The sequence below is a fragment of the Spermophilus citellus genome (genome assembly GCF_964194105.1).
Source record: "Spermophilus citellus genome assembly, chromosome: 1".
Classification (NCBI taxonomy): Eukaryota; Metazoa; Chordata; class Mammalia; order Rodentia; family Sciuridae; genus Spermophilus; species Spermophilus citellus.
The window spans coordinates 162,217,809-162,232,337 of NC_138182.1; the positions used below are offsets into that span (position 1 = coordinate 162,217,809).

Genomic DNA, 14,529 nt, shown 5'->3' on the forward strand with positions numbered 1-14,529 from the left:
GCAGATGCTGTATATGACCTGCCTTGTTCCAGTGAAGACCAGATACTAGAACATGTTGAGGGACAGTCTGTGGCATGTAATGGACATTGCAAGTTCCCCTTTTCATCCAGAACTTTTTTGAGTTTCAAGTTTGACCATAATGCTATAATGAAAATCTTGGACCTTTGATAGCAACAGATGTATTATAAAAGTCCCAAGCCAAGATCAGAGACCTGTTGTATTTGAGCGGGTGTCTCCTCAAGCCTTACCTTTCTCAGGTGTTTTAAAGAAATGCAGGGAGGCAGTGTTTCTGAAAGGATTTTCTGTGCAGAAGAGTAGAAAGAAGCATGAGTTTGCACTGTAAATGCAGTTATAATCTTTTAAACAGTTTTACCTTTTCAGTGTTTGAAACAAGTGTAATTTTTTGGGGGGAGGGCTTTTTTTTTTTCTGTGTGACTGAGTCTTATTTTTTCTGGTCAAGAAAATAGTGTTTGAGAAATCAATTAGCCAAGGTAATGGGAATGCTTCATCTACCCATTACAGTGATTGCAATAATCGTTTACTTGTATTGAAATTTTTAAAAAGAAACTTAAAATATCCAATTATTAAATGAACATAAAAGCTGAAATGTCTCAGATGTTGAAATTGTAAGCCATCTGTCTTGGTGGCATTTTATTTCTCTGCTTCTGACCACTGAGGCTAATTCTCCTTTGCTTAGAGTTTTGTTGAAAGGAGTTATTCAGAGCCAACATCTTTAATATAATATTCATGTGCAAAATGAACTCATAGCACTTCATAAGGATAAAATTGGCAGCTTGGAGGAGGGATTCAGTTGATGGGGAGTTGATGCTGTAATTTTGAGTTGTGCTGGATACATTCAATAAACCTGTGAGTGCTGGAGCAGAAAGCAAGGAGGCAAGGGCCCAGTAAGTATTATGGATTATCTTTTTACCATCCTGCCTCCAAACCTTTACCATTGTATAATGATTTTGTTCGTGTGAAAATTTCTGATGTATTCCAGTTGTGTAAATATGTATGGAAAAATTGACTTTAGTTTTACATTGCATATCTGTGTGATCTATGGAAATTGATGTTATATTAGGTTCCAATTTTCAGTAGAACAAAGTGAAATGCTTTTATTGGCATGCTGAAACCCCTGAATGATGGGCATCAGAAGCAGAAGGGGTGTCCAGTTTACCAAGAACAAATAAAGCATTTCACTAAGGGAAGATCAGAACATGAAAGTAACATACATTAACTCACTCCTAGGAATGTATTTTGCTCCTTTCGGATTCTTAAATCCAAATAAGGATGGCAATAGCCATTTTGAGAAGAATTTTCAGCTATAACTGAGGACAATCACCTGAGCTTTAAGTAGGAGATACATTTTGGCTGCATCTGACCTCATAGAAGTTAATTCTTGGGGGTGGGGGTGAGGGACAGTTTGAGTCTATGCGTGTGTGTCTGTCATATGGGTTTTGATCTTTTTGTTTGTTTTACAAGTGGTATCCACAAAATATTTTCTGCTTATAAATGTTACTGTAGAAATCTTTATTCTGTATAGGTAGCCTGTTTAATTAGAGGTTCTGCTTAACCTGTAGAACTTTTAAAAGGGGGGCTATTGTAAGGATTCACTTTGTATTATTACTTGGCTTTAGATTTTAAGTGACTTGATTTTAAAGGAGAAATTCTATTTATTAATGAAAGTGTCATTCTCGGTGCTAAGCAGGAGAATTCATGTTGCTAGCAGTGTTTTGAGAATTAGGTTATCCACAATCCTGCATCTTTTAATGTGACTAATTTGTGAATCCTTATGTGACCTTTGCTTTTTAATGCATTATATGATTGCATTTGGAAGCTCTTACTATTCTTTTCAGAAATACAGCTGCTTTGCTCGGGTCTCCTTGAGCCATATTTATAGTTGGTCCAAGCATTCCAGATTTCTGTTAAATCATTAAGGAAGTGAAAACAGTTTGCCTGGCAGATGAATCATTTTTCACTTGTTTACTATCATCTGGAAACCATTTAATTTTTAGTGGTTTTTTTTTTGTGTGTGTGTGTGTGTGTGTCTTTTTTTTTTTTTTTTTTTTTTTGTCTTTTTAAATGAGTGCTTGATCAGTCCTTCTGGTGCCTATAGGTTTAGACTTTTTAGCTCTCAATACTAAAGCATAAGAGATCAGAGTTATCAGAAGTATGGACTCTGTGGTTTAGTATTTTCAAGAACTAACAAATTTTCTTTAATTACAATAGTTATTGCTGTTGTGCTGCTTCATTTAATGCACTGTGGAACAAACTTAAGGGAATGGTTGGTATGTGATTATGATAACTTAGGCTCTCTTGACAGTATGAGGTTAACATGTTAAATGATGAGTTAAATTTTATGTGAATGATGTGACTTAACTATGCAGAAAATACTTAAGTTGGATGTACCTGTTTGTTGTACTTATTCCCTCTCATTGTTCAGGTTACCTTGAGACAGGCCATGCTTAGCACAGGACTAGATTTTCTCCTTTTGGGATACTTAAGTATGGTTTGAGGAAATCAGATGATAAAGTAGTATGCTGAATATGCAATAATTTCCTTCTATTGAGTGCTGCATTTTAAGAAGCTAAATGAGAAGAGTAGCTATGTTGGCTTCACTATGTTTCACGTATTTGAAAGATAGATAGTCTTTGAATTCACTTTTTAAATGTTCCAACCACATGTTCCAGGGTGCAGTGCACTGTGAATCTTTCATTTTTTAAAATTTTGTAGGTGCTTTTATGTGTAACTTCAATGATTTATAGTTTAGATTAATAATGTTAATACATGTTAAATGAATTGTTTTTATACTTAGTCATTGTAATCCAAAAGATAAGGGTATGGTTTACATGTTTTTCACAAGTTTTTATTAATAAATAGCAAACATATGGTTTTAGGATTTCAAATAGGCATGCCCTCTGGAGACATGAACATTTGGAGAGGTCTGAGAATCTAATAGTTCTGTTAGCATGGGTGGAATTTGATTAAAATTAAGCTTGTTTGAATTAGTACATAAAGGATAAAGTCTCCCAGTGCTATCAGAGACATTGTAGTAATTGCTTGCTTTTTTGAGCTTTGAATATCATTATTTTTGTAATATGTATCCATTAGTAAATACAAATAATGAAGATATATAGCAGAATTAATTTTATGCTATAAGATTAGGTTGTACTCTTTCTTTTTGAAGGCTTTAATAATTTGTAATGTCGAAAACTCCATACTAAGTGAATGACATTCATCCACTATAGGAATTAAATTCCTTTCTATTACTCAACATATTGTGTTCTCTAGAAAAGTTAAGATCTGTGTGCATGTGTGCACTAAAATAATTTCATTTCCTATTCCCTCACTTATATAGTCTTTCTTAGGTTTCCTTTTTTTGTTTTTTTAACCCCCAACATTTAGTTAACTTAGTAAGTAGAGCAAAATCAATTATAAAAAATTAGACTTTTTGCCAAGTTGTTCTTACTATGTTACTTCTATTTACTTTTTATTTTTGTACTGGTGGACCTTTCTGCTCAGAGATTGTTTTGATTAACATTTATTGTGTCTCTGTATTCTCTGAGGCAGTATTTTCTTTGTATATGAATCATAGTTATTCATTAACACTTCCTCATGATCTTGACTTTTTTCTAGCCTGGGGGAAGGGGTTCATGTGTATTGTAACTTTAATTGATGATAAACAAGATAACCATTGTTTTGTTTGAAGGTATTTTTAACCTTTATGTATCTGTCTTAATGAAACAACAGTTTTGTTAACCTTAGTTGCTCATTTCTTCCGTCCTAAAACTTTAAAGTGCATTTGTATAGTTGCCAAAAATCCTAAAAATGAGCTTAAGATGGGCCTTCTCAGCATCTTTTTTTCTTCTTAGAATTGAATTACTCTTGAAATCTATCTGCCTGTCAGAAGGTGGCAAATTGCAAATGGGCAGTACAAGCTTTGTCCTGTGCTTTCAAAGTAGAATTCTGGATTGCACATTCTAAAATTGATAATAGATTAGTATTATAGAACAAAAGTGCCCTGAAAAGAAAAGAGAACTATAGTTGCTGGGCAGAGTATAAGGAGGACATTGTAGAAGATATATCAATCCTTGAGTGCTATATGATGCATCAAGCCTAAGCATAGTCTAATACACACACACACACACACACACACACACACACACACACACACACATATGGCCATTGCCAAGCATTTTCTAACCCTGAATAAACTTATTTTTTCCTTAGTATGATTGCCAAGCAATCCAGTGAATCTAAAGGAATTTCTCTCACTTTAAAGACCAGTGTTTGGGAGTCTGGTCCTTTCTGTGCTGTATCATTGCAGAACTCCAGCCACTCTGAAGTGCACTGCTTTCTTATAGGAAAGGGAGGTAACCCAGAGTGCATACAGCTATAGTCAGCTGTATGTGGCAGCTATACATTTGTCCTGAATGCTTATTCATTTCTTATTAACTAGTTTCCTTGTGGCAAATAGCATTTATTATTGAAATAGTCCATAAGTAGTGAAAATAATGAAGTTAATTCTCTTAAATGGGAGTAAAGTATTGACTTCTACCAGCAGAATTATTCAGACTTTAGCATGAAGTACAAAGAAGTGTACAAAAAACAACTGTGATAAAATGTAAACATTAAGACAAGTATTCATAATGGAATTTCTCATCTGGGTCCCAGATTAATGAAATCACCAGTCAAGAGATTACATTTACCTTGGGTCTTCTGTAATTAGCAGAGGGGATGATCTGTATATATTAGTAGCTTGAAAGCACAATCTAAAAGAAATTAACCTTCATAAGGTGTCTGCATTATCTGAGTAGTGTTAGTCAAGGGAACTCTGGGGAAAGAGATTGAATGCAGAAATGCAAGTGTGTGTGATTTTGTCTCCTCCTCATACTTTAGTCCTTTAGGCCAGGAAAACAGTAAGGCCCTGAATATATGTTTGCTGCAGGTAGTTGTGTATTTTTCCTTATTGACTGGTCTGCTGAGTGCCATTTAAAAAAAAAAAAAAAGAAGTGTTTCTAATACTTGGTGTGGCTGGCCAGGAAGTCATTGAGGTACACACACACACACACACACACCTTCCCCATTTTTTCTTGGTGACTTTTCCCTTCATCTTTTTCTTTGTGCTATATCCCTTTTGGCCACTGTGAGAACTTGCAAGTAGTGATTACATTTTGCCTTCTGAAGATGACTTCACTTTGACACTTGGGCCACAAGCAGATAGAAGTCTGTGAACACTTGTGCTCTTTTGAGTCTTGATGCATGTAGTTGACATATTGATTTGAGAGAAGAAAACTGTGGTTCCAAGGTGAAATGAGCAGTATTTGCTGATTCTCAGTCTTCAAGAGGTCCTAGGTAACATTCTTAGGATAGTAGACTTTTTGAGGTAAAGTGTAACATTTTAATTTAATCTACTTTGAATGAATTGAATCTAAGGTTCTAAAACAATCTAACAGCTACAAACTTGTGAAGACTTGGGGCACAATTCTACATTCTTCGTTATTTCTCAAGCTTTAAGGAATTAGCATATGCTTTTATGATATTTAGGAATAAACTATGGGTGGCAGAAAATGAAAGCAAATTAAGGTTCTCTACTGTGAATGAAATTTAGCAATGTAATATCTTTTCCTTAGTAGTTTGGTTGATTAGATGTGTTAATACTTTTGGAACATATGAGTAGCTGTGGACTTGCACTCTTCATGCACTGATAGAAAAGCACAAGACATATCTGCAAGAATTTCTTTGTGCATTTCACTACTGTCCTACGGCACTGCTGTCTCTGTGGTCCATTTTAGGTTTATGTTTGGATGTTGCACAAGTAACTGTTAATGTCAAATGCAAGTGTCCAAAGAAATGAGCCTTTAATTTTACTTTTTGTTTGAATTTAGGACAGGAGACGGCTAACCTGACTTATACTTTAAATAGTACCAACTTTCTCTTTAGTAACAATTAGGAAAGGACAATAAAATCACAAACCATTTTGGTTTATATATTTTCTCTCTTAAAATTATTTTTGAAGTTTATTAGCTTAAAATCTTTTTAAAAATCATCTCTGATAGGCATTGACTCATCCTTGTTCTGTGTATGATTCAGATTTAATTTTATCTCTTGGCTTTAATGAAACTTTAAAACAATCATTTCAGAACGATTAATCAGATGGAATAATGTTCATGTATTAGCTAGCTTAAGTGAAATGTAAGACTGTCTTTCATCTAACCAAAATAAGGTGTATGGTTTCATTTGGGTGAGAAAGGGAATGAGAATTGCTTTTTTTAAAAAATACATACATACTGTGCCTGTTTCTAAAACAAGATTTGAAGTGGCTTTTTACATTATGCTGTGAAGACTAGGTAATGTTCAAGGAAGATATATAGTCTTAACACATTTTCCTTGAGACTAAGTTTTAGTCTGAAAAAGGGAAAGATATTTATGCTGTGTCATGTTAAGCAAAATATTTGGAACCTACAAAAGCTGGTAGACATGGGGCTGGGGCTCAACGGGAGAGCGCTCGCCTAGCATGCGTGAGGCACTGGGTTCTATCCTCAGCACCACATAAAGTAAAATAAAGACATTGTGTCCACTATAACTAAAAAATAAATACTTTTTAAAAAGCTGGTAGACAAAAATTTGAAATGGTTTCATTAAAAACATGGTATTCAGTGAGAACTGGACTTTAGGGTAAATGTGCTAACTAAATAGATTTGTAAACTTTATTTCTTCAGTAATCATTATTGTCATGCAAAATGATTTAACATTTAATTTTCGCCTAAATTATAGCACTCACTGTTGTATTACTTTACCTTATAGGACATTTTAATGCTTGGAGAATGACTGTAAGTATATACCCTTTAAGTGATTCTGTCTATAGTAGTGATAAAGTTCTTACTGCTTTTTGATTAATTGTCAAAACATTTAGGGAGAACTAAAAAGGAACCCAAAGTACCAGTGGGGAGTTTAAAGAATTTGAAACATTTAGAGCAGATTTGTTGTTTCTGGATTTATTTTACTCTGAGGTTCAACAATAGTTTTGTTTTTTCCTTCAGTGTTAATGAAAAGAAAAGGACTGAATTTCACTTATATTGGGTATAACTGTCATAAATAAAAGATTTCTGAGACTCATGTTTGTGAGTTAGAGTTTGTTTGCAGGAGCATTGTACTTCCAAAGATGTGTTTGTTTTCTGTACCTTCCACTGAGAAAATGAATTGATGACTTAATAGTTATTATGCTCTAATTTTTGAAAGTATTTTGATGTAAATAGCACCAATTTAGAAATTGAAAACCTTACTATAAAAACCAATAATGAAGGTTACTCATATACTGGCTTTCTGTAAAACATTAGGCTATTTGTAAAACAATACCAATAAAATTGGCTCTTTGAGCAGTTTTAGTTACTACCTTGTTTCTGCTGTTAATTGTTACTGGAGGTTCTGAGTTTTCATTTTGGACCAATGCAAATCGATGAATATAGGATATATATAAAATAAGGTTATGTTTACATAATGGAAAGAAATATTAAATGTTCAATGTCTCTGCAAAAATGAAAATGGAAAACTTGTGTTTATTTCTCATTTTAAACCACATTTTTTTTTTTACTTTAAAGCAAGATTATAGTGGCAGGCTTGAGATGTGAACCTGCTAATGTACAATTCATCAGTTCTTTAAATATGTGCTAGAACCAGGCTTTTCGATAAAATGATTGTCCTTGGATCCCAGGGGAGAAAGAAATATATTCTTCTCTGTTAAAGACCTCAGTTATATGATGTGGACTAGTGTATAATGCTGTTATTATCAAAGGTACTTTGCTCCTATAGTGAAAAATTGATACATGCTATAAAACTGCTTCCTATCTTGTAGGCATAGTCTTGTATGACTTCCTTGTACTTTTAGTTCTGTGTTATCATCCCTGTACCAGTAATCTTTAAAAGGGAAAAGAGATCCTTCAGTAGATGATTTTGGCATAAATGGAAAGTCAAGGAAGTGGCTAAATAATAAAATTTGGTGATAAACGTTTCTTTGGCTGTTGGTGGTTTGATCTAGCCTTAATCCTAGCCCCTTACTTTGACTAAGTCACTTTATCAAATCTGAGGTGTTTATATTAAATATTCACATGTTTAATAGTTAACAGAAGGACAGTCTTATCCTTTAATTAAAACAAAGTACAGTGTGGAATTAGAAATATTTATTCAGAATATAAGAATGTAAAATATTATAAATGTCTCTGTATAAATAAATGGAGTTTTTTTTAAACAATTCTATATCAAATAACACAAAGTAGCTATTTTACAGCAGCTAAAACTAAAGGCATCTGGAAACATTTAAAGCATACAAGTGAAGAATCTAAAAATTACAAGGTATAGTACAGTGTTAAGTAGCAACTTTAAAATGAGACTTTCAGTATAAACAGCAGAACAATACTGACAAATGCAAACTTAGTCACATGTGCTTTAATAACTGGCAGTACATTCAAGCAGGTTTTTCTAATAATTCAAGTGGTATAAAAGCACATTTTCAAATAATAAGAAACTTAAAATCTCATGCAAAGTAAGTAATAGTCTTGACAAGATGTCTACAAACTGATTAGAAATAGGAAAGAAGTGAACATGTTTCATAATCTTTGCATTAGGTTCAAACAAAAGCACATTAAGAGTTCTCAATTTACTTGGAGTGCTGACATGAGCACTGTAAGTGAATACTAGGAGTTCTACAAACAGAATATTTTCCCACGTGAATTTGATTAGGAAAAAGTGCAAAAGCAAATGACAGAGCAAGAACTATTTAAGCAGGGAATCCATGTGAATGTGATGTAATTCTACATAAAATTGGTCTGTTCTGCTGAACTCCTATTTCAGATGATTAGCAGATGAAAAGATGGAAAGATGAAGTACTAAATAAAGGATGTACTACTAATCCAACAGCAGTTGCTATTTCTGGGACCAAATGGTGTTTGTCTTGTGCACATGCAAAATCCCACTCAGATGTAATGTGGTGAGAGACTTATAATCTACTATAACTTATCCAAAAACGTAATGGTTGTCTGCATGTCAAACACATTTCCTCTACACAGGCATTAGAAGAATAAGAATACACAAACAGCTTTTATTCAATTTTTGTACCTTTTCCACTTGTTTATATTTTTAAACAGCAACTTAGTGCTCAGTGGTGCTGTGGTGATAGCAGCCAGCAATACATTAATTGATAATTCTAGTTCCAATTCTTAGTTCTTGGCAGCCAAGGCATGTTTCTTAGAGTTAACTTCAAGTGTGTGAAGTGAGGTACTTTAGAAGGGCTCAGGTTCAGTGCTAATTTCAATTATGGAAAAACTTAAAGAATTTGTGTAGCAAATGTATTTTTGTTTTGTAACAAGTAATATCTTTGCTACAAACTCTCTAGAGAGTTGATAAGCCAAAGGTGGTGATTATATCATTATATGTGAAATGGGATAAACAGGAAAATGGCTGATTTTGCCCCAGTTTTTCTAGTGTTGTATAAAGCTGTCATGTACTGCAGAAAGAAAGAAAACCCAAAAAATATGTTGTTACCGTTCCCTATGGCAACCCTATGGCTGCATTCCTAATTAAGATCAGTATAAAAATTTGAACCATCAGAAAATTCTGTTTGGGTTCTAAAATCTTTGTAATGCTGGCTGCATTTATAAGTAGGCGAAGCTGTAAACTTAGCATAGTTTTTTCACTTAAAATTATTTGTAGAATGAACAGGACATATTCCTAATTAGTATTTGCAAATAATTTAAAGCTTTATATGGGAGAGAGGACACTTTCAGATGTCATTAACAAAAGTTTTGGGGGGGTTTTGTATGCTGTTCTCATCACTTAAAACAAGAGCATCTTACCCAAGCTCTTGAGAGTTTTGAGTTAAGGTGATGACAGAATTAAAAAGTAATCACAGCATAAATTTTTGTGGGTCATAGAAAGCATCTTTAGAATTAAACATGCAGCTGTGGAAATTAATTCATGCCAGTGACACTGCATTCCAGCCCTGTCCAGGTGACTATAGGACATTTTTTTTTTTTTAATAATACCCATAGGCAGCTAGGAAGTAGAAGACTTTCAGATAGTTTCAAGTTTTCCTTAGGATGAGGATTGTCTTACCACTCTTAACAGCTTTAAGGAAAAAGCCTTTAGGCTGCAACTTATGTCAAGGCTCTAATTTAGAGTTCTCCGAGATCCCTGTAAAATATTGCTGCAGGCCCAGAGGAAGACTTAGTATAGGTACGTGCATCTGAAAGGAGAATTAAGCACTTATGTTTAACTGGCACTTAATTTTTATTAGCCTAACATTCCACTTTCAGGCAACATGGAACTAACTCCAGAAACTTGACATGCTAGCCGGTACAAGTGAATATGAAACACTAATTACTTCCATTGGCAATGATGAAACATCTAGTGCATATATGGGCCTAACTCATGAGAGACAGGGACAGCATGATAGGTACATCTCAACTGTCTCATCACACTGTGTTTAACCATAAATGTCTCAAAAAGGAATCTTTCTTATTGCCTACAAGTATAGGGCAGTATTGGCAGCTAATATACCCAGGCTTGGGTAGAATATCAGATCCAGCTGGTAGGCTCACATATGATAAGTTGTGGACTGAGGTCTCACTTCTGAATTCTGCCGTAGTGGTTTTATTTGCCTCATTTAACAATGGCAAATATATTCCAAGGAAACCTTCAAATGGTTCCTTTTGCTCTATTCCCATTTTGCCAAGCCAGACTGTACTTTGAATAGAGGTTAAGTGCCACTGGAGAAAACAAAATATGAAATTCTGAAGGTTAACCTCAAAATCAATATCATTGTTTACCCTAAATGGAGATGTTAATGTAAACCACCTCCTATTTAGAGAAAAATTCAGGTATAGCCAGATAATACAAAAAGGAAAATTACCCAGATGCCTGTTATCATTTAATCAGTGGTGTTCAGTAGCTCTCACAATCAGCATAACCAAATGCCTGATACTTTACCTTCAACAAAGATTGTCGTAGGGGAGTATTTGAAAAATATACTGAAAGGATATCAATTTATTATCTCTTTATTCTGCATGTCTGTAAAAGTTGATAATTTTGCCCGGGAAGTTCACCCAGTCATCCCATATTTAAAAGTATTGTTGAAGCATAAAGTGGGATACTAATGGAGACCATAACAGAAGTGTTTACCCTTTTAGGCCTCTCCTGTGTGGAGGAATTACAAGGCCTAAAGGGGTAAGTTCTCTGATTTTAGCCGGAGGGGGGAATGGAGGCAGAGGCCAGTGGGCAGGATGTTATTGCTGGTCCGTATGTATTTTTCAGTGTTGAAAGAAAGCCATGCACATCTCAGTTCACTCAGTGTAGGACATTGCCTAGCAAGTTGGAAAAATGATAAACTTATTTCATGTATAAAGTTTTTTTTTTTTTTTGCATACACTTTTCAGCCAGAACATTTTCCTCACGACAAAATGTAACTTTGTCCAAAGAATGAAAATATATATTTTTTTAATCAGAGGAGCAAACCTTGACTGAATCGGGGATAGATAGAAACAGTGATCACCCAAAAGCTGATCCAGACTCATACCAGTTGATGGGGGATTTCCCCTCAATGAGCATAGTTGTTACTTTTAGGGTAGAAATGACTGTCCTCCTAAGTAGTGACTTTCCCATTGCAGAGAAAGCCTAAGAACTTGAATCATGTTCCCCAAAAATACACCCACCCGAATCTCATGGATAAGGAGGATTCTACTGTAGTAGCTTGATCATAAAGCACAAAAACTTTAATTTGTAGTTAACTGGCATTGGAGCCCATTTATCACAGAGGTCTTGGTACAGTCTCCAGGGCTTCAAAGGAGGAAAAAAAAAAGGCAGTCATCCTTTAATTATTGGTGTGGAACTGAAAAACAGAAGGGGTAAAATAGTGAAGGCTACAGTTGAAAAGGGATGATGAATTTAAGTTGGAGGACTTCCCTGAAAGAATTCTGGTACTTTGAACCTTTTAAGCACCATGTGCTAGTCATTGCCATGTATTTTGGGTTGTGGGGGAGGTGGAACCTACCAACCAGTCCTCACCTCAACTCTGTCATGACATCAGGACTTGTTGAATTGGGAGTTCACTGGCACTCTCTTAGTTTTGCAAAACATTCATTATCTTCTTGGTGCCTGACAATGCACAGCCTCGGTCTAGAGCTACAAATGTGTTCATGTGGGTGAGTTTTGATTCAGGAGAACAGCAATTATGTAGTACCCTGCAGCTGGGGGAAGAAGTTCTAATACCACTTCTCTTGAAGAAACCTGATAAAAATTTTAGTTCTACTACATGTGTCCGTGATTCCCAACCCTTACGCCTTAGCTATTAAGAAGGGCCCACTGGGAGGGAAAACCCCAAAATATTTTCCAGTCCTGCCTCTGTAATTAAAAGGTAAAATGTTTTTTTAATTCTTCTAATACAGAATGTTCAGGCACAGCCTTGGTTTTGCTCTCCAGTGTATCTGAGACTGTGACACCTATGTGGCCTGTTAACTCCCAGTGACACCTCTGTGAGACCTTTAACATGGGACCTGAACACCAAAGCTTTGTTGTGGTAAGCTAATCAGCAATCCTTTTAGATATTGGAGACGTACAGACTACATCAAGATTTCCCCTGAAGGAGGAAAGGAGAAATCTGGGGTGCCAGAATATAAGCAAGTCCACTGTATACAAAAAAGAAAAAATGATAGGAAAATCTTATAAAAACAACTGGTTGGGATCTTACTGATGGACAGAAAAGGTGTGGGAGTGAGAAAGTGAGTGCTGAAAGTAGAAGCAAGACCCTGCTGGGCACAGTGCACAGAGCCTGTGTTTACACACTGTCCGTGACCCCAAGAGGAAGAGCAGGATCCTGTGGATACAGTCTTCATGTCAGCAAGGCCACTCACCCCAGGGTCTGAGTACGAGGCACTCCATTGTCCAAGGGCTGATCTAACTGCCAACCTTCCCTTTCCTCCTCCCAGCAGGTTCAGTGGCCTGCTGGAGTTTTGCCCCCAGGGGCCAGAACTTTGGTGCCTGAGTGCTCATTAAAGTGAAGTTTCATTGGTGTGTGGCCTGGAGTTCTCCTCCTCTAGCAGAGCTATTCTTTGCTTGAGCATCCTCACTTGGGTCTCATGCCTCTCCACCATGGCCATCATCTGAGACTCCAACTTCTTCAGCTTGTTTTGGTGCTTCTTCTTTGCTTTCTCATAGGCAGCTACCAGGTTGCTAAGTAGGAACAGAGGGAAACAACATGTGTACTAAGTAGCATGAGACACACTGTCCTGTCTGATGGCTAGCCAGGTCTAGTGAGCTCTGATCTTGAGAAAGATCATGCATGCAGCCTGATCTTCAGTAAGACTCTGGAACCAGGTAATTTTGAGAAGCACAGTGCCAGGGATTTCCACACTAGGGCTCATCATCTACTGGCCTAACCATGACTAATTCAGTCCCACTGCTAACATTAGGAGGGGTTGTGGATAAGAGTCAGCCAACAATGCAGAAAAGGTAGCTGAAATCTGTTACTTAAATACAAATAGTGGGTCTACTTGTTGTCCTAGATGGTCCATCATCATCCAGAGGTGATGCAATGGAAGTGACCTCACTTAGGATCAGGGAAAGATGTCAAGCTTTGTGTAGTTGGATTCAGAGCATCCAGTTAGGCCATAAGAAAACTGTGTCCAGCCCAGTAAGTACAACATGGGCCTTGGTGAACTGTTTGTGCACAAGAGTCCCATGGATTAGGTCCGGGATTGAAACCCAGTAAGTCTAGATATGCTCGCTATGCTCTCTGGTCCCAAACTGAACCTAAACCCCTTCCATGTACATCTGTATTACCCCTTAAGCTGCTCTTCAGGGGGTCTGTGAAGTCTGAACCTTTTACTACACATCTGTATGAAGTCAGATGTTCTCAATATACTTCAAAATATTTTGGCTACATAGAGATTAAATTGGACATAGTTTTGGAAAACTAAAAAGTGTCACTCATAATAAAAATACCATTTGTATTACATCTAATTAAGTTTTTTGTAAATGAGTAAAAACTTTCCAACACTTGTCTTAGTTTTAGTTTGATAGAAGTATCAATAAAGATAGTTTACAGGGACACAAGCTCACTGAGGTTCTCTATTTCTGGGGCGGTGAGGGGGCACAATACGGAGATTGAACCCAAGGGTGCTCTCCATTAAGCTACAACCCAGCCCTTTTTATCTTCATTTTGAGACAGAGTCTGGTTTCAAACTTGTGGTCTTGCCTAAGCCTACAGAGTAGCTAGAATTACTGGCACATTTGGCAAGGTCCTCAATTTTTTACAAATATAAAGGGGTCCTAAGCCCAAAGTTTTTAAGACTACTATCTAATAGTGTCCTAAGAATATCCCACTGAATATTAAATATTGCTCAAATATATGGTTCCACAGTCAATTCTGTTGGAAAACATTGACTTAAACAGATTTTTAAAAATTATATGACTTCTCAGAACCTTTACTATATGAAATATCAAGAAGAGACTACAGCTGGGCACAGTAGTGCATGCCTG

At 35.9% G+C, this 14,529-nt stretch overlaps 2 protein-coding genes across 6 annotated transcripts in view; one reads left to right on the forward strand and one right to left on the reverse strand.

The window, feature by feature from the left end:
- The window catches only part of DCP2 (decapping mRNA 2), a 51,504-nt gene extending 44,385 nt beyond the window's left edge, over positions 1 to 7,119 (forward strand). Inside the window, exons 11-12 of one of the 3 annotated variants that reach the window (XR_014020602.1) lie at positions 2 to 905; positions 6,808 to 7,119. Coding sequence is in view for 2 of the 3 variants with exons in the window: in XM_081281794.1 (XP_081137920.1) it covers positions 2 to 168 (167 nt within the window). In the remaining variant the exon portion in view is untranslated. Of the gene's footprint in view, position 1 lies in introns of all 3 variants that reach the window. The other 2 variants (XM_081281794.1, XM_081281795.1) reach the window with 2 other exon arrangements.
- Positions 7,120 to 8,171: 1,052 nt separating this feature from the next.
- MCC (MCC regulator of WNT signaling pathway) overlaps positions 8,172 to 14,529 on the reverse strand; it is a 269,529-nt gene continuing 263,171 nt past the window's right edge. For all 3 annotated transcript variants that reach the window (XM_081295185.1, XM_081295186.1, XM_081295187.1), the window contains one exon: positions 8,172 to 13,221. In XM_081295185.1, the coding sequence (XP_081151311.1) occupies positions 13,041 to 13,221 (181 nt within the window). In that variant the 3' untranslated portion in view covers positions 8,172 to 13,040. The remainder of the gene's footprint in view (positions 13,222 to 14,529) is intronic.